We start from the raw sequence: 25659 nt of genomic DNA on the forward strand, positions 1-25659 counted from the left end.
TGCTGCCAGATTTTAAGTGCTTAGGAAAAGGCAGGTGTACTCGTGCGTTATGAGGCACTAATGCAGAGTGACTTCAGGAATACAAAAAGGACACGAACCTCCCCCAGTTCTTACTGGACAGTTCAGACTACCAGTTTTATTCATTTAGCCTAAACCAGTTTACAATGCAAATACAATCAAAGTTGCCTCTGAGGCTGTTACTGTCCTCCGTAACTGGTGAGATGGAAGTTGAGAAAAGGCTTTGAACAGTAAGGTAAGGGCGAAGGCCGGGGTTTGCAGAGGCATGAGAGGCAGAAACAATGAAACTGGGGCCTCCTGGGCATTCAGTTCTCTGTTAAATAGAAGAGGAAAGCCTGCCTGGGCCAACAAGGAGAGCCACCGGTGTGTCTGCTGGGCAGAGGGGACACGCCTGTCCTCTCTGGGCTCCCATCTCATTTGCACATGTACAAATGCTGACCAAGTGCCAGTGCACTTGATCATTTGTTTCCTTCTCTTTCAGCATCCTCTCCAGGGACAGCTTTTTGAATCCTACACTCTGGATTAGGCAGTGGAAAATTCTGTTCACCAATAAATCTGGTCCTAGCTGTAATGATCCAGAGCTTATTTGGTTTTGGTGAAAACAGGTTTTGAAGGATTCAGGATTTTCCCTTTCACTCTTATGTTAGTCTCTTTTTTGCAACTACCCCTTCTCTTCTCCTTGGCTTCATTAATTTTTCTGCTTTCTGTCCTATGGATTCCTTCTCTGTCTCCAGGAGCTCTTTATATTTCCTGTCTCCTCATTAGAGTCCTTTGATGTGGAACCCTCCCTTGTTCTTCCTCTCACTTTTCTTTTCACAGGTCAATCAATACAGACAACAGCCAGACTCCCTTCTCAAAGTGTGATTATCCAAGTGTAAAAGATCACTTATGATTGCTGTGTACTCTTGATGCACTGATCCCTCTATTATTACATACTGACCTTTTTGTGCCATGTTGCAGTTTTTGATTTAAGTCTGTTTTGCCTGGTATAAGTATAGTTACTCCTGCTCTTCTGTTTTCCATTGATAAAATCTTTTTTTCTGTTCCTTCCTTTTCAGTCTATGTGTATTCCTATAGCTGAAGTGATTCTCCTATGGGGGCATACAGTTATTAGTATTTTTTAAATATTTTAATTGTAGGTGGACACAATGTCTTTAAGTGGTGCTGAGGATCGAACCCAGGGCCTCACACGTGCTAGGTGAGCGCTCCACCACTGAGCTACAACCCCAGCCCTAGTTATTATTTTTTTAATCCAGTCATTCTATGCCTTTTGATTGAAGAATTCAATCAATTTCCATTCATCAAAACTTACTGTAGATAGTTTGTTCATTGTTTCTGGTTGTTTTGTAGATTCTTTATTACTTTCTTCTTCCCTTGCTTTTTTATCTGATAATTTTCTTTAGCAGTATGCTTTTTTAAAAAAAAAAAAATTTAGTTGTAAACAGAACAATGCCTTTATTTTTATTTATTTATTTTTATGTGGTGAGGATCAAACCAGTGCCTCACATGTACCAGGCAAGTGCTCTACCACTGAGCTACAACCCCAGCCCTAGTGGTATGCTTTGATCCCTTTCTTTTTATCTGTTTTATATCTATTATAGATTTTTTTTGCTTTGTGGCCACCATGAGGTTTGAATAGAACAGCTGTTATAACATTCAATATGTTAATTAATAACAACTTAATTTTGATAATTTATACTCTACGCTTTTACTCTCCATTTCATGCTTCTGATGTCACAATTTATGCCCTTTTATATTATGTATCCATTAATGAATTACCATAGTTACAGTTGTCTCTTAACCTATATGGTAGAGTTATATATAATATATATAAGTGATTATACACCACCATTGCATTATTAAGATATTCTGAATTTGACTCTATATTCACCTTTACCAGTAAGTTTTATATTTTCATGTGAGGAATTAGAATGCTTTTGTTTCAGCTTGAAAAATTCCTGGGGCTGGGGTAAGGGATAGGGCACTTGCCTAGCACAAGTCCCTGGGGTTTGATCCTCAGCACCACATGAAAATAAAAATAAAAGTATTGTGTCCACCTACAACTAAAAATATATATTTAAAAAAAATTCTCTTTGGTGTTGAACTCCCTCAACTCTTGTTTGGGATTTTTTTTTTTTTTTTTTTTTAATCTCTCTTTCATGTATCAAGGATAGCTTTTCTGGGTGAAGTTTTCCTGAATAGCAGTTTTTGTTTGGTTGTTTTTGTTTTGTTTACACATATTGAAAGAACATCCCATTTTCTTGGCCTGCAAGTTTTCTGCTAAGAAATCTAATAGCCTTATGGAAGTTCCCTTGTATGGAATGAGACTTTTATTGATTTTGAAGTTCTGATTTTTGGAAGTTGAGTATGTCTTGGCAAACTCATATTTGGGTTGAACCTGATTTCAGACCTTTAGGCTTCAGGTACTTGGATGTCCATATCTCTTTCACTCTTGGAAAATTTTTAGACATTTTTTATTTAAATAATTAGTTTTCTGCCCCCCTTTTCTTTCTCCACTCCTTTATAATTCCACACCCCCCCAAAATGTCAGCTTTCTTGAAGATGTTACATAAATCCTATAGCTTCTTGTCATTCCTTTCCATGTTTTTGTTCTTGACTGGATATTTTTAAAAGACCTGTCAAGTTCAAATTCTTTCTTCTGCCTGGTCAAGTCTGCTGCTAATGCTTCATTGTATTTTTCATTTCATTTACTGTATTCATCATTGGCAGAATTTGATTCTTTTTAATGATTTCTATCTGTCAAACACCTTGTTTTGTTTATTCCTTTTTAGATTTGAGTTGTATGCCTTCTCTTATAGCTTACTGAAACTCAAACTCTGTTTGAGTTTCCTTAAACAATTATTTCCCCTGGGTTTAACCCCTAGCACCCCTAAATAAATAATTTTGAATTGCTTTCAGGAAGTTATAATCTTAATTTCTTTAGTTTGTTACTGAAATATTGTGTTCTTTTATGATACCATGTTTCTCTGATTTGGAGAATTCCTTGAAGCATTATGTTGCTATCTCTGCATTTTAAGGAGTAATCACTTCCTCCAGTCTTTACTATCTTGGGAGAGAAATGCCTTTACCAATCAGCCCGACTAGGGATTCTGTGACTCTCTCAGACATTTGCTATGGATTTCCCTGCTCCACACCTCTTGCTTCCTCTTGGGGGTAATTCTCAAGACTGTATGTCTTTCATCAATCCTGCAAAGCCAGGCCAGGGGCTCAGAACTTCCTGTTTATTTTTCCTGGGATGGCTCCCTAAAATTTTCAAATGCCTTCTTTCAATCCTGCAGAGCATAAGACACTTGCAGTCATTATCTACAGGGGTATTTTCAGGGAGCCTGCCTTGGGAGGGTGAGGGTGAGGTGTACAGAGTATTTGAGGTACCCATGGTCCATGTGGTGGGAGGTGGGTCCACAGAAAAGCATCCCAAGGGTTTGTGTGTGTAGTGATTAATGTGTGGAGTGGTTCATATGTTAAATTTCTTCTTTGAAAGAATATTCTGGCTTTTCCCAACACTGAGCCACATCGATCACCTCAGTCTTCTGGTTGGGACAAGAAATAAGTAGCACTCTTGGAAAGCATCCCATATAGCTGGGGAAAAGAAGTGTGCTCTCATTTTCCTGAGAGAAATCCCAAAATGACAGAGTTTCTCTTGGCACTGAGCAGTGCCACTCAGGGGATGTGGTCAAGTGGCTAAAGTGAAATTGTTCTTACCCTCTTCAGTGCATCTATTCTCAGATCTTTTTCTCAAACTGTGTGTTAAAACCTCTACACCGAACTTCTGGATATCCACAAAGGTACTCCTGTCCATGGGTAGTTACTGAAATCAATGCTTTTGCAGGAGGACGACAATAAAAGTTCCTCTTCTGCCATCTTGCTGACCTCACTTTCTGAAGTTACTTTGTAAATGAATAAAACATGTTGGTTTATTTTAGTCTTGACCTTGGTGGACTTCACTTCCTTTTGTTCCATAAACTACCTCTTTCCTTCCTCGGTCCTCTTTCCTTCCACTCCTTGTATGTAACAAAGCACCAGAACTTTTTTTCTAAAAAAGCAAACAAAATTAACATTAAAAAAATAAATTTATTATGAGTCCGAAATGATGAGGAATAAGCAAACAGATAAATTGTACAAAAAGCAAAATTTAGAACATGAATAATGACATAAAATATAGGCATTCTTCTAGCTATTGCACACAAACATACTTTTACACACAAATATATTTTCAAAGACATTTCCCCAACATTCTGAAAAGGCAAAAGCTATATTTGCAACATCTATAAATGCAATAGCTTTTAAACCATCCAGTTTCTTTCCTAAAATCATTTGATTGAAATTTATACAGATGATGATCACTTATTTCATTTTGCAAAATTCTGACATTTTTGTTTGACACGTCATAATTTTTACTCAAAATACAGAAAAATTATCAATTCATTGTGCATTTTGTCACACCTTATTTTACCCTTTTCTAAACAAGGAAAAAAAATACAACACATATTGTATATACTTTTCAGAAATAAAGTATTACAACTTTTATCAGTAGTTTGTTCAAATCCTCAAGAACTCGGCAAGTTTATTTTAAATACAGACAATTTCAAAATAGAAACAATTATTTGGGAGTGGGTACCCTAAAAATATTTTTGGCAATTTTAACCTATGATATAAATATCAAAAGGAGCATATTCTGCCTGAGCTACTACAGACTGACTAAAGAGGCTAAAAAGAGATTTGAAAGTCCCTTGTCTCCACAAAGTAACAATCACAATTGTTTATCCAATGGCCAGAGGCATTTTTCTCTAACTAGACCTGTTCTACTCCATGATGAATGATGTTTAATATTTTAAAAAGATCCTTTTGAAATCAAAGTGAATACATTCACTTCATGATCAGGAAGATGTTCTCCAGAGAGGTTAAATGACTTGTCTAGGGTTACAATGAAGAAGCAGATCTGGGACACAGAACCAGAGTTTTTGATTCTCAGTTATGTTGTTTTGATAACACATTCTCTAGGGTCAGATTCCACAAAATTCATAGTCATCTGATTATGGAGAATAATTTCAACATAAACCAATGCATAAATTTTGCCTAAATTAAAACTGCTATTCACTTCAAGCATATTCCTTACATGATCAGCTTTTTTGTGTTCATGGACATAATGTAAATATTATGGTTGATAAAATGTCATTATTGTAAAGACAGTCCCTATAAGCTTGAGTCAGGACATCAACAACATTTAAACTCTCACTGTAAACAAAACACAGTGGTAGGCACTGTGGAAACACATTTGGTCCTATTCTCCTTACCCTGAGCTTATAAAAGAGCAGACTGTTTCAACAGAGCGGTGACTACATACACTCTGTGATGAAGAAAATAAACTACTCCCCCAGCACATGGATGGAATGTGTGCCTGGGCACAGTATTCCCCCAAGGAGAACGGTCATAAAAACGACACGGCATAATTAGAACAGTTAGCATCTAAGAGGTCTCCACTAAATGGGGACACCTGGGCTATCTGAAGGTATTATAGATTTCCTTATCTCAGGAATCTTCAAGGCAAAATATAGGATGCAATACAAAAAATCATGAGATAACCAGTAACATATGATGAAATTTTCTTGCTAGAAAGTTATATATTGAAAATAAGAAGAGAGTAAAAAAGAACACTGAGTATAAAACTACTCTATTTCAAGGGATACTAAAAAATAGAGTGTTAGCATTTATTCATGATAAGAAGGCAGCACAGAAAGAACTCATGTGCCTGTGTCTGAATGCCTTAGCTTAATTAGAACATGATTCTAAGACCAAAGCTATGGTAGTATTAGAACACAAAACAGTTTTTATGGCCACTGACAGTTACTGTTACTAACAAGAATATACAAAATGGGAGAAATCTTAGCAGTCTGCTGGATGCCAGATCCCCAAACTGTCCTTCAGTGGGTTAGGAGCATCATGTTGCATTCACCGTGTTGGCCCAGACAGCTGGTCAGCACAGTGGAAAGGTAGCTAATTAGGAATATATTGTATATTTGGTCCCACTGAATTTTTTAAATATAAACTGCATGTACATTTAAGTGCATTACGAGGACAAGACTCCCATGTTATCATTTTAGAAAGTCTTCTACGTTTCCATATTTTACAAGAAAAGAAAAACACTTTTGAAAAATATATGTCAAGTTTACTTTCAGACATGATATATGACTGAAAATGGAAACTAGTTAGGTAAATGGTAGTGTTAAACATATGCAAAGTAAAAATATTTTAAGCAAAATATTGCTTAAATTAACAAGTAAAACAATAACTGTTTGTTCACAGTTCATACAGTAATTTTCAAGTAAATGTCCATTACCACCACTAATAAACCCAGGCTTACTGTCCATGTGTCTCTCCAAGAGGGACAGTAACTTTTCCTTTCACTTCAAATTGATGATTCTGACTGGTTGGATAACATAACTGTTTTTGGTTTTTGATCTGTAGGACTCTCAACTGGCACCTGTAAAAAAGAATTGAATATTAAAAATGTTTAGCAACTGGCATACGCCATTTTAACAGATCAAGAGTTTACTCAAAAAAAAAAAAAAAAAAAAAAAAAAAAAAGCTGTCTAATGCAGGGTTTGATAGAATGTAGCGGGGATAGCAATCCAAACCTACAGATAAGAAAAAATTAATTAAAAACCAATATATACCCACAAAGAGTTCTCCATCCCTTCCCCTTTCTGACTTCACTCTCGTCAGTGCAATTCTGCTCCTCATTTTGAAACCCGGGCTCCTGTGCTCCTGGGTTCATTTCTGCCTCAGTTTTGTTATATTTTTTTCAGACACTGAAGTGGGAAATTGGAAGTGGATATGCACACCACCACATAAGCTTGCCAAACAGGTTGCTGTTTTCATCTATCTCTTGGCATAAATCAAGTCTCCCAAAACATCAGTCTCTATGCTTACTTCTGCCTCAGTCCACCATCCACCTCCCAAAGCGTATGTGGTGTTTTTCTTATTTCCCCATTCCTCTTCTGCGTCCCACCAACTTGTGCTTCGTAACCTTTAATGCTTTATGTGCAACTTTGCACTGTAAGCTGGCTGATGTTCAGCAATGCCTCTGAACAGTCACACTGCAGGCTGTAGCTTACCAAAGCTGCCGCCTGCACATAAGCAGAACAGCTTAGTGTTTTGAATGAATTTTCCTATTTTTTTCTTTTCTTTTTTCAGTTTCAAAATGTAGTAACAAAACTGTTGCGAAGCACCGGCATTTTATATATTCAGTAAGCGATGTTACTCTAAATAAATAAATAAATAAATAAATGCAATGAGAAGACCTCCCCCCCCAAAAAAACCTGACTAAATAAAAAAGTTTCACACTTTTTCTCTGTACACTTTTCTCAATAGTAGAATCATAAAAGTATTATTACTTACAGCTTTAATTTCAACATTCGTAATTCCTATATTTATGTTGTGTCTTCTCAGATCAGACTTGATTAATGCTGAAACAGAAGCAACAACGGAGCTACAATAAATTATTTGTGAATATATTTTTCTCCAAGCAGCACAGTCTTTTCTGGCATTCTCAAAACATTTAACACACTATAATGCCATAATATTCAATAAAATCCTTGTAGCCTGACAAAACACCTCTCTACGGCTTTAACTTAATTAATAAGTCATTCATTAGTGAACAAAATATGATATTCAAGGAACCAAGGATGAAAAGCCCTTTCTTTTCCTTAAAAGAGTCTCTGATCTAAGGAAATACTGATGTGCACATAATCATAGCATTGTAGGACTACTGGGATATTGCAGAAATGAACAAGGTAGAGTAAAAGCATGGGAGGAAATTTGCCTACATCAGTCGAAGGAACCAGAGAAGGCCTGCCAGAGGAAACACCCTTGAATCTCATCTTGAAAAATAAGTAGGAACTTGTCAAACAGACAAGAGAGAGAGGAAGGCATAAAAGCAGCATAAACAAAGGGAGCAGGGCAGGAAGAGCGTGGCATATTCTTGATCCCGTAGGTATTTTGGTATCATCGGGGAATCAAGTACTAGAGGGAGTGGGAGGATACGATAGGTGTCAGGCACACCACATGCACAGCCGACGTTCCATCTGAGCAGGGCGGCAATGCCACCAGACCTGTGCATGAGGGAGCACAATCCGACAGCACTGTGGAGGCTGTTAACGACCAGCAACAAGAGAAGAGGCAGGAAGCCCAACCAAGAGGCTAGCCTGCTGAGAGACGATAATGACCTGAATTTAAAGAATGATAATATGAGGGATACATTTCAGAAGCATTTTAGAAAAGAACAAGATTTGGGGAAAGGAAAAAAAAAATGTGGTGGTAAGGCGGGGAACTGAGTGACTTCAGAGTTTTCTTGCTTGTATAATTAAGTGGACGACAGCTCTAGTTATTGAAACTGAAGATAAAAGAAGAAGTAGGGTGATGGGAAGAAGGCAAATTCAGTTCTGAACAAGTTGAGTGTGAGATGCCCGGGGAACATCCAGGTCAGATGATGTGGTTGGACGTGTTGGCCTAAAATACAACAGAGGTCAGAGTCTGGAGAGACAGATTTGTAGGCTACTAGTGTTAAAGGGTAGTAAAAGTCATGAACTGATCAAAAAGAGTGCAAAGTAAGAAAAGAAGATAAAAGTTTGTGGCAGTTAAGTAATTTCATTAGTCATAAAGCAAAGTAGAAAGAAAAGATGAAAGTAATTTTACTTTCAGTGTGCTAAAAGTTAGCCTAATGCTTCCAATGATATCTCTCTGCATCAATTTTAAAAGTGGATTTGCCAGGTATGGTTGGTGCATGCCTGCAAGAATTAGAAATTCATTCAAAATTGTCTTCACTGGTTGAAATACATGTTTGAATGTTGTCATCCACAGTCACCCTACTGTGCTATGGAGCATTAGAATTAACTCTTCCCATCCTGTTAACCTCCTCCACCTGCTTCAACCTTCAGCCTCCAGTATCTACTACTCTACTCTCCAGTACTGTTGAGATCAACGTTTTTAGCTTCCACATGTGAGAGAACATGAGGTATTTATTTCTCTGTGCCTGACTTATTTCACTTAATAAAATGTCCTCCAAGTCCATCCATGTTGCCACAAATGTCAATATTTTTCTTTTTATGGCTAAATAATATCCCATGTGGGATATATACCACATTTTCTTTATCCACTCATCTACAGATTGATGCCCAGGTTGATTTCATATTGTGGGTATTATGAACAGTGCTATAATAAAACCTATAGGTATTTTTTCGACATGCTCATTTCCCTTCCTTTGGATATAAACTCAGTAGTAAAAGTGTTGAACAACATAGAAGTTCTATTTCTCATTTTATGAGGAACACCATATTGTTTTTCATAATGGCCGTACTAATTTAATTCCCACCAACCGTGCATGAGAGTTCTCTTTTCTCCACATCCTTGTCCACATGTTATTATTTTTTGTCATTATGATAAGAACCATACACCTGGGGTGTGATGGCATCTCATTGTGGTACTGAGTCACTTTTCCCTGCTGACTGGTGATGTGCATTTTTCCATACACTTGACCATTTGTATATCTTCTCTTGGGAAATGTCTATTCCAATCATTTGGCCATTTAAAAACTGGATTGTTATTTTGCTGTTGATTTTAGTTCCTTCTGTCCATTGAGCCCTTGTCAGACCAACAGTTTGCAGATACTTTCTCCCATTCTGTAGGTACTGTTGTGCAGAAGCCTTTTGGTTGATGTAATCCCATTTGTCAATTTTTAAATTTTGCTGCCTATGTTTTTGGGGTCATATTCAAAAAATTTTTGCCCAGACTAATGTCTTAAAGTATTTCCTTCTTATAGTTTCATGGTTCAGATTCTTAAATTTTAGACTTCGATTTATTTTTAGTTGATTTTTGTATATGGTGAGAGGTGGGTTCTACTATCATTCATCTGCAGATGGACATTAAGTTTTCTCAACATTTATGGAACAGACTATCTTTTCTCCGCTGTACGTTCTTACTCCCTTTGTTGAAATTCAGTTGGCTACAGATCACGGATTTACTTCCAGGTTCTCTATTCTGTTCTATGGTTTATTTGTCTATTTTTATACCAGTACCATCCTTAGTTCCCATTGCTTCGTAGGATGGTTTGAGGTCAGGTACTTACTGAATGTCTCTGGCTTCGCTCTTTTTGTTCAGTATGGCTTTGGCTATTTGGGGTTCCATAGGAATTTGAGAAGCATGGTTTTTTTTTTTTTTCCATTTCTGGGAAGAATATCATTGGTAGTTTGAAAGACTGCATTGAATCCACAGATTTTTTTGGATAGTATAGACATTTTAATAATGCTAGTTCTTCCAATCTGTGAATATCTTTGGGTTGTCTAATTGAACTTGAGTTTCATGGGGCTGGATGTCCATATCTCTCCTAAGACTTGGTAAGTTTTTATCTATTATTTTGTTAAAAGTGCTTCCTCTGCCCTTCTCCATTTCTTCAACCTCTGGAACTCCCATAATGTGAACATTTATTCACTCAACAGTATCCTACGGGTTCTGCAGGTTTTCCTCACCCCATTTCATTCTTTTTGTTCTTCTGAATGAGTTAATTTAAAAGGCCCAGCTTCATGTCTGGAAATTCCTTCTTCTGATTCATTCAGCCTATCATTTGAACTATCAACTGTATTTATTATTTCAGCCATTGAATCATTCAGCTATGGGATCTGTTTTACAAAAAAGAGAGTTTTTACACTCTCTTTTTGGTGAATTTCTCCTATGAATTGTTCTCCTGATTTTATCAAACAGTTTGTATTCTCTTGTGTCTCACTTAGCTTTTTTCAGACCATTATTTTGAATTCCTCTTCAGACATTTCATAAATTTCCTTTTCTTTGGGGCCTGTTACTGGGGCATTACGGTGCACCCGAGGGTTTCGGGTTTCTTTGCTTCTCCGTGTTTTTTGTGTCCCTGTGTTCACATCTGTGCGACTGGTACAGCAGTAGTCCTTTCCACCTTCATGGAGCTTTGTTGCTATTGTCAGGGAGAGGCTTTTCCATGTGGTGGGTGCTGTGCTTTCAACGGGGTATGGTGTGTCAGCTGATTCTGGGCAGATTCAGTCGTGTGGTGTCTGAGATTTCTTCAGCTGTGATGCTTGTCAGTGGCCTAGGCTTTGTACTGTGGTAGGGTGGTAGGCTGGATGTCCTGCAGGCTGGCATCTGTATGGTGGGCTGGTCGCTGGGCCAGGCATAAGTGCACGCAGATGCGGGAGGCCAAAGGCTTTGTGCTAGTCTGCCTATTCCCTGGGGGGTGGGGCACTGCATGAATTTAGATGCCTGGCTCTCAGCATTTCTGTCGGGTCTAGGCTATGAGCGGTTGCAGTGATGGTACCACAGTGTGAGCATGGTGGAATGACAATGGAGTTCAAGAACGGCATGTGCTATGACTACCAACCCCCAGGGTGGGATGCACTCTAGCAGTGGGTCCAGTTTCAAGATGGTGCCAAGTTGTAGCAGCTTGGATCATGGAGCTGGAAGGTGTACAATACTGGCTCCTACTCTGTGGCAATATAGCCACAAAAACTATGGCAACTTTAAACTGTTCAGAGTCTGTGAGGTTTGTAAAAGTCACCTACAGGAACAATGAGGACCAATGGGTTCTCTAGCTTATCTTTTCCCCATAAAGGCAAGTCTGTCTTGGCTCCAAGTCAATCTGGGCAGACAAGACAGTATGAGAGAGGCAGGAAGCCTCACTGTCTTCTTTCTCCCACTCCACAGTGGCCTTCCACTTTGCTGCCACTCCAGTGTACTTCCCTAGTCACTTTATTATTTGTCATGGTCTTTATTTATAAGGAGGATAAGTAATAGGCTACTCTACTCAGTCATCTTGCTGACATGGACACAGATATAAACATAGAAACATGGAAAAGTAAGGAAACATGAAACATTCACGGATGCATAATATTCTCCAATAGTAGACCTCAAAGAAAATGAAATTTGTGAATGTCTGAAAAGGAATTCAAAATAATGATCTGAAGGAAGCTCAGTGAGACATAAGAGAATAACAGACAATTCAATAAAATCAGGAAAACATTTCATAGTCTGAAGGAGAAAGTCAATAAAAGATCTGTTTGGGGCTTTTTGCTCTTCATTTTTGGAGGTGTATATTAACATATTCTCAAATCCAGAGATTCTTTCTTTAGCTATATCCAGTCTACAGATAAGTTCAGAGACATTCTTCACTCTATTACCATGTTTTCAACCTCTGTCGTTTTTTGGTTTCTTAGGAGGTCCTCCTTTTCATTTATATTGCTCATCTGTTCTTGCATGCTGTCCACTTTATCCATTATGATCTGTAGCATGTTAATCAAAGTTGTTTTAATCTCTCACTCTGATTAATTCCAGCATATGCACTATATCTGAGTATGGCAATAGTTGCTGTTCCTTCAAGTTGCTTTTTGCCTCATAGTGTCTTTTAATTTTTTCTTCATAGTCACGCATGATACACTAGGTTCAAAAGGACTCTGTAAAAGGCCTGTAGGAATGTGGTGGTAAGGTGTGGGGGAGGGGAAGCAACTATTCTCCTGTAATGAGGCCTGTGCTTCTGGATTGTGAACTTCACATGTGTTGCTCAATCTCTTCCTCACCACCCCCACCTTAGGTGGGACAGGATGACTAGGGGGGTCTAGAATCACATATTTTCCTTCTTCTACTGGGGAGGCTGGAGTGGGCAGGACTTGGTTATGTCTCTTCCCCAGGTCAGTCAGATTCTTTGATAAATCCCAGGAGGTTACACACTGGTTAAACAGTTCCTCCTGACAGCACATCTTGTTACTAACAGAATGCTCCAGGTATATTCCAAAGAGGTTCCTTTTCTCCTGCCAGAAGCAGGAGGTAAAATTTGAAAAGTCCTGAGGGTCTCGTGAGTAGGTTCCCACTGAATTTTTATTTCTGAGAGTTGTCCACACTGAGCCTACAGCACCTCAGCAACCACAGTTCTGGTTTCCTACCTCAGCAATGTGCCCAGTGGTTTCAGTTCCTGGATTCTGGTTGAGTAAACCGCGATTCTATTTGTCTGTTGGTCTCTTCAATTTTGGAGGTAATGGTTTGCACTATAACTTTACTTCTCTATGGATCCAAGAAAAGTTATTGATTTTTCAGTTTGTTCAGCTTTTAATTTGTTGTTAATGTGGAAAGGTGACTTTCAAATTTCTCACATGCCAGACTAGAAACTGGAAGTCCAATATTTCCTTTGAAATACACACTGTCCCTTTTAATACTGTTCCATTATTGGTATCAATATTTTAGAAAAACCTACCAAGGTCTCTCTAGTAAAATACTCAACATATGAGAGAAATTAAGAAGCATGTTAGATGGTAAGGGCATGAATGTAAAACTAATTTCAAAGAATTTTTTTATTTCTATATGAATTTTTCAGACATGATTTGTTTGAATTAACATTCACAAATCTAATAATGTCCAAGAGAGTACAAAATTGCTCTCTTTATTTTTGGTGCAACAATAGCACTCTATTTGACAGATGCATGGTACTTTTTTGGAAATTAAGAACCAATAAGGTATTACTTATGACAGATCAGTTCATATATTACATATATCAGGTTTCATTTTATTAATTGAAGATAATTGGGGACAATGGGGGAAAACTATAATAGGATGTTTTGCTTTGAGAAAACTCTCTTTGAACATGAATGAATGATAGTGACCTTAGGTGGTTGTGTATATTCAAATTAAATATTTACTATAGGTAAGATCTGAAGCTTTCAAAAAGAATGATCAGGTATTCCAACAAACATAAAAAGAAGTTTTGAATCATGTACTTCCCATAGATTAAATCCTCAAATTAAGTTATAAGCAGAGAAATAATTTCTCTTTGTCTATCCACAGCCTCTGCTTCTTATTTTGGTAAAGGAATACAGAAAGAAATTTACAAAGTAAAATAACAGTAGAAATCAACATGGGTCTGGAAATACTACTGAACATTAAGTCTGCTTCCAAAGCCACTGTCATACCTATTATGTGCATGGGCAAGCTATGGATAAAAGTTTTTTATGTTCTCTTTCTCTGGAAACTATTCTTTTTACTGCCCATGTCCATTCTGGTTACACCTAAAAAGTGAAAGAATTAGCAAACCATTCAATGTTATTTCCACAACCTCCATGACTCTTACCACTACTATCACATAAAAATAACAATATGTATTAGGTACCTCTTTGGTGTCAGACACTATCCTGGGAGCTTTTCATGAACCACCTTAGTTAATCGTTATAGTGACCCAACACTGCAAGCTTTTAATACCCTATTCTTATATGAATGAGAAAAGGAGGACTTGAGAGTTTGTGATATTATGAGCTCAATCTATCAATCTATATCTGTATATTGTTTTGTTTTGTTTACCATGGTTTCTGGCACCCAACTCCCTCTCTGAGGCAGGGCATAGAAACTGGAATTTCTCTTCCCCAAGGTAGATCAGAGAAACCCTAATCTTCCCTTACCTTTTTGGCTTAGAGCTGGCCAAAGAAATTCTCTGACCTACCCTTGAGAATAGGTCATCTGCCTTCCTCATTCCAGAGGGTTCCTGCCCCATACCTAGAGGGAGGACTGCTATACAAAGGTCAAGAAGAATCTGAACAGACAGGCCTTGCTGGGTTTCCCCACCAGTCTATTAGCAATCATGCCTATGCAACAAAGACTCCATAAAACCCCCAAAGGACAGGATTTGGGGAGCTTCAGAACAACAGAACATATGGAGGGTCACAGGAAGACAAAAACTCATGTGCCAGGAGGGTGGCACACCATAACTCCATGGGGACAAAGGCTCCTGTGCACAGGACCCTTCCAGACCTTACCCTGTGATATCTCTTCATCTGGCTGCTTATTTGTAACCCTTATTAAACCAGTAAATGTAAGCGTAGTGTTTCTCTGAGTTCTGTGAGCTGCCTTAGGAAATTAATTGAATTTGAAGACAGGGTTGTGGGGATCCCAGTTACAGCCTGTCTGTCATAAGGGTACGAGAACCAGACCTGTGACGAGGTCTGAAGTAAGGAAAGCTTGGGGGATTGAACCTTCGACCTGTGAGCTCTGATGTTTTCCCCAGTAGACAGTGTCAGAACTGGTATTAGAGGATTCCCAGCTGGTGTTCACTGCTGAATTGCTTGGTTGCTGGTAGGAAGAAAGCTGACCCCCTTCTAAGGTCACAGCAGTGACGTGTGCTGTGAATGTTTCCTAGGAGAGTCTGAGCTTGATTTGGTTTTCCTATCTATGTTCTTGGAGGGGTTAATTAATGTCTAAGGAGGTTTGACCCAATCCAGGTCTTTACTATTCTTCTTAAAATGGATTTGTTTTCTGTGAAGAGTAACTGTATTGATTTTGAAACTTTTAAAACAAATGAACAGATTTTTGTTGCTCTTGTCATCTTAGTACTAGGGATTGAATCCAGGGGCACTCTACCACTGAGCCACATTCCCAGGGCTTTTTATTTTTTTATTTTGAGACAGTCTTGATAAGTTACTGAGACTGGCCTCAATCGCAATCCTCCTGCCTCAGCCTCCTGAGTTGCTGGGATTACTGGCACGTGCCACCACACCCAGCAAAACAAATTAATATAATTATATACTTGAAAGAAAATAATTTCCTGACTTTTACCTCATTTTTAACCCTTGAATTCTGCAAAAGCCTTAAGAAGCAATACACATGAAAATTAAATTAAAAACACAACACACTAATTTACCTGTTAAAATGATGCCTAAAAACATCCAGACACAAAGGAAAATGTTCCCTGCCTTAGGATCATAGTCTGATGTGAGCTTTCCTTGAGCCAATGTGAACAAAATCCCAAACACCTAAAATAAAATAAGAGAAATAATTAAGTTTCCTTCGGTAAAATAAAGAGTATATTTTCCCCCCAGAACTTTTCTTAACTCATTTTCTTCATATGGTTTGGCTTCTAGAAATATTTACTGAAAAATGAGACTATTGGAAGAAAAACTATGTCAAACTTACTATTCACTAGATGGTAAAATAATCGCCTAGGGTTTAAGAGAAAGCTGAGGGGTACCACCTGTGCAGCAGCATTGAGAAGACCAGACGAAGTGCCCTCAGATTCAGGGTAAGTGATTTCAACAGCAAATTCAAAACCCAAGGGAAGGTAACCAGTCATGAAGAAACTAGGAGAACAAAGGCACAATTATAGGAAAAAAATATCAGGACAATATCACATTGATGCAAGCATTCTATAAGTGAATAATTTGAAGTTGTTATGTGAAAGTAAAAAAGAAACTTATTATTGACTAACCAACTCCAAATCACAAGAACTGGGAAGCAAAAAAATTCCTGAGTTTGTTTCTGAAAAAAATTTACATCTAGTTTTCTAGGTCAATTATCTTTATACTCAAAGTTACTTGGACTAAGTAAGGATTATCCATTTTTTACCAACAGTAGACAAAAACCAATTTTCAATTGTTTTTCATAGTTCACATTTATACACTCAAAAAGCAGAGGATGGATCTTCTAGAGTTTAAAATATTACAGAATCTTAGGGTCACCTTTAAAAAATTAAAAACCAGAATAATAATACTTCAGAATTAAAACAGCATGGTATCATTTCTCCTATCATATTTGATACTTACCCAAGTATCCCTCCAGTAACAAACACGATGATAATGTAACCAAGGTCCAACGTGAAAGTAAATATAACCATTCCAATAAAAGACAAAATGTAAACTATCAAAGTAGTCTGTCTAAAACAAAAACAACAAAACTGTTAGTATTTTTTTCTGATTATTGTAGGCACATAAAAATCATGTGGCTAGCCATTGCTCTATCCAAACAGTAATAAATCTTTGTTTCTCAAAATTTGTCCATTCTAACTGGGTGCAGAGGTGCGTGCCTATAATCCCAGTGACTTGGGAGACTGAGGCAGGAGGATTAAAAGTTCAAGGCCAGCCTCAGCAATTTAGTAAAACCCTAAGCAACTCAGCAAAACCCTGTCACAAAATAAGAAATAAATAGGGCTGATGATGTGGCTCAGTGGTAAAGCACCTCTGGGTTCAATTCCTAGTACCAACCAAAAGAATTCACCCATTCTTCTTATCTATAGAAAATGTTATCCACCAAACCAAGGACTTTCAAGATTAAATTTAAGATTCAACTGCAGCAGAAAATGAAACTCACATCATAGCCAATGCTCAGATAGGAAGGATACTCATACAGTCAAAATAACTTTTATGCCACCAAATAGGAGAGTTCTCCATTCATCTCTTATGATTCAGATCAAATCCCACTTCTTTCAAATGCCTTCCCTAACCACTGCAGCTTACAAAATTCCCTCTTCCAAATTCTCTTATCATTTATACCTACATAACTGGCATTTTATTCTGCTATCTTATCATTTAATTTTTCATATGTGGATGCCTTATGACCCATTTAGACCATGAGTGTCTCAAGGATAGGGATCACATCCTGTTTGCTATAATTCCTAGCCAAAAAGGATGCACATAACAGGATTTGGGAGAATGAATAGGAGTTACCCTGAGCAGAAAGTCAGGGTGAAAAGAACATATTTCTATGCCTATCAAGTTTTCTAAACATATAGTGAACCAAAGACTATCAAGAAAGGTAATCCTTTACATTACGCTCTTCATCTACAAATTAAATTTTACCCTAAGATACAATTTTACAGTAATGAAGCCACAATAAGTACCGTCTTAAATTGTGAGAGAATTATCTCAGAGAATTTCAATGTCAAAGATACTTTTGGGAGGGTTTAGGATAATAGGTATAAATACCTCAGGTCTTAAAAGCATATCTGACACAGTTCCACATTTCATTCATTCAGTTTATTTCATTCCATTCATTTATTCACTCACATATCCATTCATTCATTCTCCCAAGCAGATGAGAAATTTTAGCCTATTGTTCTTTTAAGGCCTCCAGGAAATGATGCTGCCTCTGAAACCCTTTCTTGATCTCCCAATTGGTATCTTTCACATTTTCTTTTATGTTAGCATTTTGCTGTTCCATATAGATGCAAATCAACAGCATTTTCATATTGTGTATTTTATAATAGTTAAGTGGTGCTATGGCTTGGAACATCTTAGCCAAATATTTTTATCAAAAATAAAAGCAAATGTTTTTGATGGAAAGAACAAGCGGAAGTCTGTCAAAAGTCAAATGTTCTAAGAAAGGACCCATTTTATGGATGGAACTGGAGAATATCATGCTAAGTGAAAACTAAAGGCCAAATGTTCTCTCTGGTATGTGGATGCTAACCCACAGCAAAGGAGGGTAAGGAGTGGAAGAATAGAAGTTCATTGGATTAGACAAAGGCAAACAAAGGGAAGGGTTGGGGAAGGGGAATAGGAAGCATAGTAGAATTAATCAGACATAACTTTCCTAGCCTTGTACTCAAATACACAACCAGGGTAACTCCGCATCATGTACAACCACAAGAATTGGATCCTAATTAGAATATGTTGTACTCCATGTATGTATAATATGCCAAAGTACACTCTACTGTCATGTAAAACTGAAAAGAACAAATAAAAATAAATACATAAGAAGACAGAACCTATTTTAGTTAGAAGCAATTCCTTCTAAAGAAGTATATATACATATTGTAAAATTGAAAGAAGTTCATCAGGCATCCAAATTCTCAAAGATAAAATAAATATGACTGATAAAATAAAACAATGTATAGATTATTGAAACATTGCTAAACAACAGGAACCTACAAGTGTTTAGAATTCAGGTCTTTAAGTAACAGTAACACTTTAAATCCCTTAAGATAAAAAGTAAAGTTTCTTTCACCATTTAGAATGATATTGGCCAGGCTGGGGAGATAGCTCAGTCAGTAGAGTGCTTGCCTTGCAAGCACAAGGCCCTGGGTTTGATCCCCAGCACCAAAAAAAAAAAAAAAAAAAAAAAAAAAAGAGAGAGAATGATATTGGCCATGGGCTTAGCATAGATGGCCTTTACAATGTTAAGGAATGTTCCCACTATCCCTATTTTTTCCAGTGTTTTGAGCATGAAGGGATGCTGTATTTTATCAAATGCTTTTTCTGCATCTATCAGTAAAGTTTCTTTTAAAATCAAAATACCTTTGGGTCCCAGTGGCTTGGGAGGCTGAGGCAGGAGTATCACGAGATCAAACCCAGCCTTAGTATCTTAGCGAGGCCCTAAGCAACTCAGCGAGACCCTGTCTCTAAATAAAATATTTTTTAAATGGACTGGGGATGTGGGTTGGTGGTTAAGCACCCCGGGTTCAATCTCTAGTAACCCTGCAAAAAAAATTTTGGTTATACACCATACACACATCTACTTTCACTTACTTGTATGTTTTGGTATGGTCCAGCCACAAGCCACAGAGAATGGAGCCCACCATTCCAGCTACTACCAGTGTTAGTCCAATCCGTCCAGCATTCACTTCTTCTCCCTGAAAACAATTTGCAGAAGAAGCTAATCAGATATTTTAAATTCAGATAGATCCTTTATATTCCCTACCTCAACACAGACCATGGAAATAATCAGATAAAATTAAACACACAGCAGGAAGATGTGATATCTGTGTCAGGGTTTGGGGGTGGGTTGGAGGGCATCATATTTTAAAACCAGAAAAAAATATCTAAAATAATAAAAGGAATAAAAAAGGAAAATTTTCCTTGTTCCTCCATAGTTAGAAGCACAAATATTTTTATTAGGATTCTTAAGTAATTTATAGATGTGTAAAAAAGAGGGTGAACACCTAGCTTTTATAGAGTACAACTGTGTTCTCCTTTGAAAAGCAGAGAGGTCAGTTAAAAATATTTACTTCTTCATGCTTATGTTGATTTCCCTTTAAAATAGTTTGTCTTTTTCCATGTAACCATATCCATGGTCACAGTGATAATAATTTCTGCTTCCAATACTGTATGCTTTATAAGTCGGATTAAACGTGTTTAATAAAAATTAAGGGAGATCACTGGGAGTGGTGGTGCACACCTGTAGTCCCAGTGACTTGGGAGGCTGAGGTAGGAGGATGGTGAGTTCAAAGCCAGCCTTTGTGAGGCCCTGAGCAACTTATTGAGACCTGTCTTAAAATATAAAAAGGGCTGGCGGTGTGGTTTAGTGGTTAAGCATCCTTGGGTTCAATCCTTGGCACCCCCCAAAAAAAGTAACTATATGAAGACCAATTCTCTTTTTCTTCCTTTTTTTTCTGCTTTCTTCAGTCCTTTTCACCCCCTCCACTCAGCTTGAGTGCCTTTCTAAATCTTTAAATAAGATCCTGCCTCATTCAACTAGATCTTTAAATTTGTTAACATTTTGTTTTTTTTTTTTTAACAAAATGTATTCTCAATTAAAACAAATGTAAATCTTTTACAGTAATGAAGTCTTAATCCTTAAACTTATGATAATCCTAACAGGTAATATACTGCTGAAGAAAAATTCTTGGTCAGACATGCAATAAGATGAAAGTAGAAGCTTACCTCATAATAGGTCAATATCATTTGATTTAATAATGTTGAGACTGAATAAAATGCTCCAGTCATGATTCCTACAACAAGGAAGAAAAAATCATAAAGGTATTATTCACCAGCTCATGAAGTAACATTGAATACCACATGACAGCTGTGAAAATATAATGTATTTCTCACACTGTTGATGATAACAAAAAACTATTGCCATTCCCTTTCAGAATGTGGACTGATCAATTTAACACCCAAATTTACTAAAGATAAGTGCTATGATTTGGATATAGCATGACAGGAAGTTTGGTTACTAGTATGGTGGTGTTAAGATCCTTTTTTTTTTTTTTTTTTCCTTTGTGGTGCTGGAGACTTAACCCAGGGCTTTGTGCAGGCAAGGCAAGCACTCTACTAACTGAGCTATATCCCCAGCACCAGGTGGTGAGATCTTTAAGAGGTAGGCCTAAAACAAGGTAATTAAGTTATGGAGGCACCACCCTTGGAAGGGATTAATAATGGACTTGTAAAGGGTTAGTTTTCACAAGAGAAGGTTGTTAAAAAGTGATTCAATCCTATTCATTGGCCCCTTTCGCATGTGGCCATTTCCCATTCGCTCTCTCCCATGTTGTGATGCAGTTAGGGGGAACAAAAGTGACAACCTGCGCTTGGGCTTTCAGCCTTCAAAACTATGAGTTAAATAAATATTTTTTATTTACAAAGTACCCAACCTCAAGTATTTTGTTATAGCAACAGCAAATGGACTAATAGAATATGATAGCAAAATTCTATCATAGCACTATTATTATTGAGATTCAGGTATTCTGACCATAAATCATATCCCCACATACAACACATATAAGGCAACCAACCAAGCAGTGGGTCATTTACTGAGCACCTACAATGCACTACAGCTAATGAGTGTAAAAAGCATATTTCCTGCTTCAAAGATCTTACCTCAAAGCAAAGATTTACAAGGCAATTCATAAAACAATATTAATGAAAGAATACTTAAAAAGAGACAAATAAAAACAGCTGGCTGCTGTGGCACACGCCTCTAATCCCAGCAACTCCAATTTGGGAGGCTGAGACAGAAGAATCACAAGTTTAAAGTCAGCCTTAGCAGATTAGCAAGGCACTTAGCAATTCAGCAAGACCCTGTCTCTAAATAAAATTTTAAAAATGGGCTGTAGATGTGGCTCAGTGGATAAACAACTCTGAGTTCAATCCCTGGTACCAAAAAAATAAAAATAAAAAATATACATAATAATAATAATAATTCTAAAAACAAATAGAGGAAATATAAAAATCAAAAATGGAAAATCTTGGCAATTGTTGAAGCTGGGTGGCAGTGTACATCGTGATAGGTACATGGGAGTTCTTTAGATTAAATGTTCTACTTTTGTGATTAGCAATTTTCACTGAAAACTGAGGAACTAATCCTGTTGAAAGGGTAAGAGTTCAAATCAGGTCGTAAAAAAAGAGAAGCAGCAAGTAACTTCTGAAGGCAAGAAAAACACAAATCAGGGAGTGTTAGTATAGAATGTAGGCAGTGTTCATATAAAAACAAACAAAAAACCAAATTTTCAGAAAACCCTAAAAAGAACCAAATTGTAATGGTATCTGCAGTCAAAGCTACAGTGTAGGATGAGTAACTGTCAGCTAACTTGAAAAATCTAGAAGAACCAGAATTGTTTTTAAAAGTTAGAACTGATTAATAATATTCTCTTTATGTCTATTTTTGACAGAGCCGTCAAAATAAATGCCAGTTTGCACAGGGTGAAAGAAAGGGGCTGCTGACAGCACTTCCCACATGCTGATTGCATGCAGTCATAACTACAGTTCATCAATGACCTAGACGCTCTAGAGAACTCACAAGAAAAAAGACAGCACTTCTCTATTTGGGATCTCTGTTTTTATTTTGAAAGCATGTAAAATGCTCCGTCATGGATTTTTTGTTTGTTTGTTTGTTTTGCTTTCAGTTCAACATTTAAGTTCATGATCATGCTATGGAGCTCACTAACCAATTTCATTAAGGTTCAAACCACCTTGTTAAATGAGAAGGATCCACAATGCTCAAAGGTTTATATGGACATCATAGAAAATACAAGAAAACCACTTACCATAACTGATCAACAGAAGGACAAAAGGAATATTTTTAAACAGGTTTCTTATTGATTTCTTATAGGAGTAGTCTTCAGGGGGACTGTCTTGAAGAGCTGCCTGAGCCTGACTCGGTGGGTATGGAGGTCTTTCTTTGAATGCTGGGAGTGAACATGAAAAGGATTATATGTAATTACATATGTGTAATAAATTGCCCATGTACAATTCATAATTATTTGTAGCTCGCTTTCTTAGTGAGCAGACAGAATCAGTTTAAGGAAGTAGTGAATGTCTTTTATGATAAGGTTTTTCATTTTCACTGATTTCTAAGTGCAAAACAATTTGGTAATATCATCTCAGCCCTCTGAAACTGACTAAAACACAAGAGATTTCGGCCAGGTCACTTATCTGAGCTACAAAACCATCAGTAATGCAACAACATCTTGCCCACTGATTATTCCATGTTTAGGTGATCAAGATTAATTTTTACTATATCAAGGATGCTATTTTTAAATTTAGTTCAATTTGTAATTAGAGGTAAGCCTCAGGTACGAGCAAGTTGATATACTACTGAACATTTAGAGGACTGTCTTAGTAACTATTTCATCTGAAATTTGATGCAAAGTTCGTCATCTGATTCAGTGACACCTCTGGAACTGAAGAACTCCAGGTAGCCTTATGGGAGCAAGACTGTCTTTCTTGCTCACTCACTGGAGCGGCATATGGAAAATCTAGGGGTGGAAATAATAGATATGAAAGTGTGGCATATGGAGTCTGATGCTATAAAGTTTTAGTAATGTTTCTAGTTAGAGATTTCACATTGTTCTTAACCAGACATCTAAAGACCTCCTTTGGCTAGGCAGAGAAGGATCAACCAATTTCCCAAAAGAGATGGCTAGGGAGAAATTTCTGTAAGGTTAGTGCTGTGGTTTGGATAAGTGTCCCCTAAAGGTCCATATGTTAAAGACTTGGTCGCTAGGCTGGTTAAAGATTCTCTAGGTGGAACATTTCAGAAATGGGGCCTGGTGGGAGGCCTTCAGGTTACCAGGAACATGCTCTGGAAGGGGACTGTGGGGTCCTAGCCCCTCCGTCTGTCTCTTTTGCTTCCTGACTCATGATGTGAGCCAGCTGCTCCACCACACTCTGTGCCATGGCCATCCAGCAAACACATCAAAGGCCTAAAGCAAAGGTCTCCCCATCATGGACTAGAACCTCCAAAACTATGAGTCAAAATACCCTTTTTCTTTTTATAAGTTAATTACTTAAAGTATTTTGTTATAGTGACAGAAAACTAACAGGCTAACCAGAAGTCATGACTAAGTGATAAAGAGTTGAACTACATTTAAAAATTTGATGTCAGAAATTAAAATCTACCCTTTTTAGTGCCTCAAGATTTTAAACTATTCATAAAAAATTTTAACTACAACAGATGGAAAAGTTTATACCATTGAATCTAAGATGCTTGCACTCAGTGACCTTGCCAGGTATCACTAGGTTTTCACACAACCATGTCTCCATTACCACTAATGTCAGATGTCATTGATCATTAAAGGCATCTCAGTTTCAGAGATTTCAGGAAAACATACACCTTAGAATTTAATCAATATAGTAAATTCAAAGAGAAAAAAGAAAGTAAGTTGATTCGGAAAAAAAGTAACATCTCTGGAAGAATAGAATTTCTGTTTTTCTTTCTTTACCTCTCTCTTTCTCAGGTGACAATTTCTAATTTCTGCTTTTCTTTCTTTTTTCCTTCCTTCTGTTCTTTTGTGACAATTTCTTTCTTCCAACAAGGGAAGCCTATTCTAAGTGGGTTAGAACTGATGAACCTGTCAACTGGAATCATTTGGAAATTTTAAAATAACACATTTTGAGATTCTATCCAAGTTCAATAATTAGAAACTCCAGGATAAATCTATATTAAACAAAGAACTCCCCAAATGCTATCAGTATAGTCACTTGGGTTTGAGGCTCACTGGGACAGGAAAAAATATCCCTGATAACTTCCACAAAATATTGCAATTCTCTAATTCTCCTGTTTGCTGCTAAAAAACAAAATAAATAATGTTCTTTGCTGGTCAAAACATTAATTATGATATAATCAAAATGTGTCACACTGAAACATACATCTATTTTTAACAGATCTCACAACTAATTCAAAAGGAGATATAACTCATAAATATTTACTATTTAATATCCTTACTTTGGAGGACTAGTAGATATAAAATGCTTAAGTTGTTGCAATTCTTCCTCCTCCTTTCACCCTATCTGATCCTCGTACTGTTAAGATGTCTGGTGTCTTTTACTGAAAGTTTTTTTTTATCCTAGTTAGATAGGAGATATCTGTTTATTAACAACGTTAATACAGAATACTTACAGTTGTAAAAAAATTCAGACTAAAAATTTTGCTTACAAGATAGCATGGGTATTTAGTGAGTTTTAAGTCTCTTACTTAGGTTTTTATTTACTATGATAAAAAAAAGTCTAAAAGGTCCAAATCTGAATTCAAATTTCATGTAAAGGTGAACATAATTTTTACCAGTCTTTAACTCCACTAGATTTATTTTCTGAATATAAGTGTTACCATTGAGTTCAGATAAACTAACTCTTAGCAAAATCAAGTCTGTATTTCACAATTACACACTGTAGTAAAGTCAGACTTAAGTTTACATGAAAAAAAAAATGAACAAAAAGCCAATGGTGTATGACACTGAACTGCTATTTTTAGTGCTTAAACTGCCATTTCCTTCCTTCCTTCCTTCCTCCTTCCTTCCTTCTTTCCTTCCTTTTCTCTGCAATGCTGGGGATTAAACCTAGGGCCTCATGCATGCTAGGCAAGTGCTCTATCACTGAGCAACATCCACAGTCCTCAGTTTTTGCTTTCTCCTTCATAAAACAGAATTAATAATAACAAGCTATTATAAGAATTATATGATATGAAATACCTAAAAGAATTTTGCAATTACTAAATATAAGATATATAGTCCATTTTGAGAAACATTATTTTAAAAAATCAGAGCCTTTGCCTTAGTGGCTTGAAATTCTTAAAGACTAAATAAAATGTATTTCTGTTAAAAGTTTACAGCCTACATATAGATATCTTGAATAGAAGAATCAAAAG

General features: G+C 36.9%; 1 protein-coding gene across 3 annotated transcripts in view; it reads right to left on the reverse strand.

The window, feature by feature from the left end:
* Positions 1 to 2892: 2892 nt before the first annotated feature.
* The window catches only part of Flvcr1 (FLVCR heme transporter 1), a 30094-nt gene continuing 7327 nt past the window's right edge, over positions 2893 to 25659 (reverse strand). For 2 of the 3 annotated variants that reach the window (XM_047521178.1, XM_047521181.1), the window contains exons 3-10: positions 22562 to 22702; positions 20463 to 20530; positions 19329 to 19432; positions 16629 to 16739; positions 16061 to 16166; positions 15731 to 15842; positions 7438 to 7505; positions 4091 to 6520 (exon numbers count right to left, since the gene is read on the reverse strand). In XM_047521178.1, coding sequence (XP_047377134.1) covers positions 6446 to 6520; positions 7438 to 7505; positions 15731 to 15842; positions 16061 to 16166; positions 16629 to 16739; positions 19329 to 19432; positions 20463 to 20530; positions 22562 to 22702 — 785 coding nt within the window. In that variant the 3' untranslated portion in view covers positions 4091 to 6445. The other variant, XM_047521179.1, reaches the window with a different exon arrangement.

Source organism: Sciurus carolinensis, chromosome 12, assembly GCF_902686445.1.
Source record: "Sciurus carolinensis chromosome 12, mSciCar1.2, whole genome shotgun sequence".
Taxonomy (NCBI): domain Eukaryota; kingdom Metazoa; phylum Chordata; class Mammalia; order Rodentia; family Sciuridae; genus Sciurus; species Sciurus carolinensis.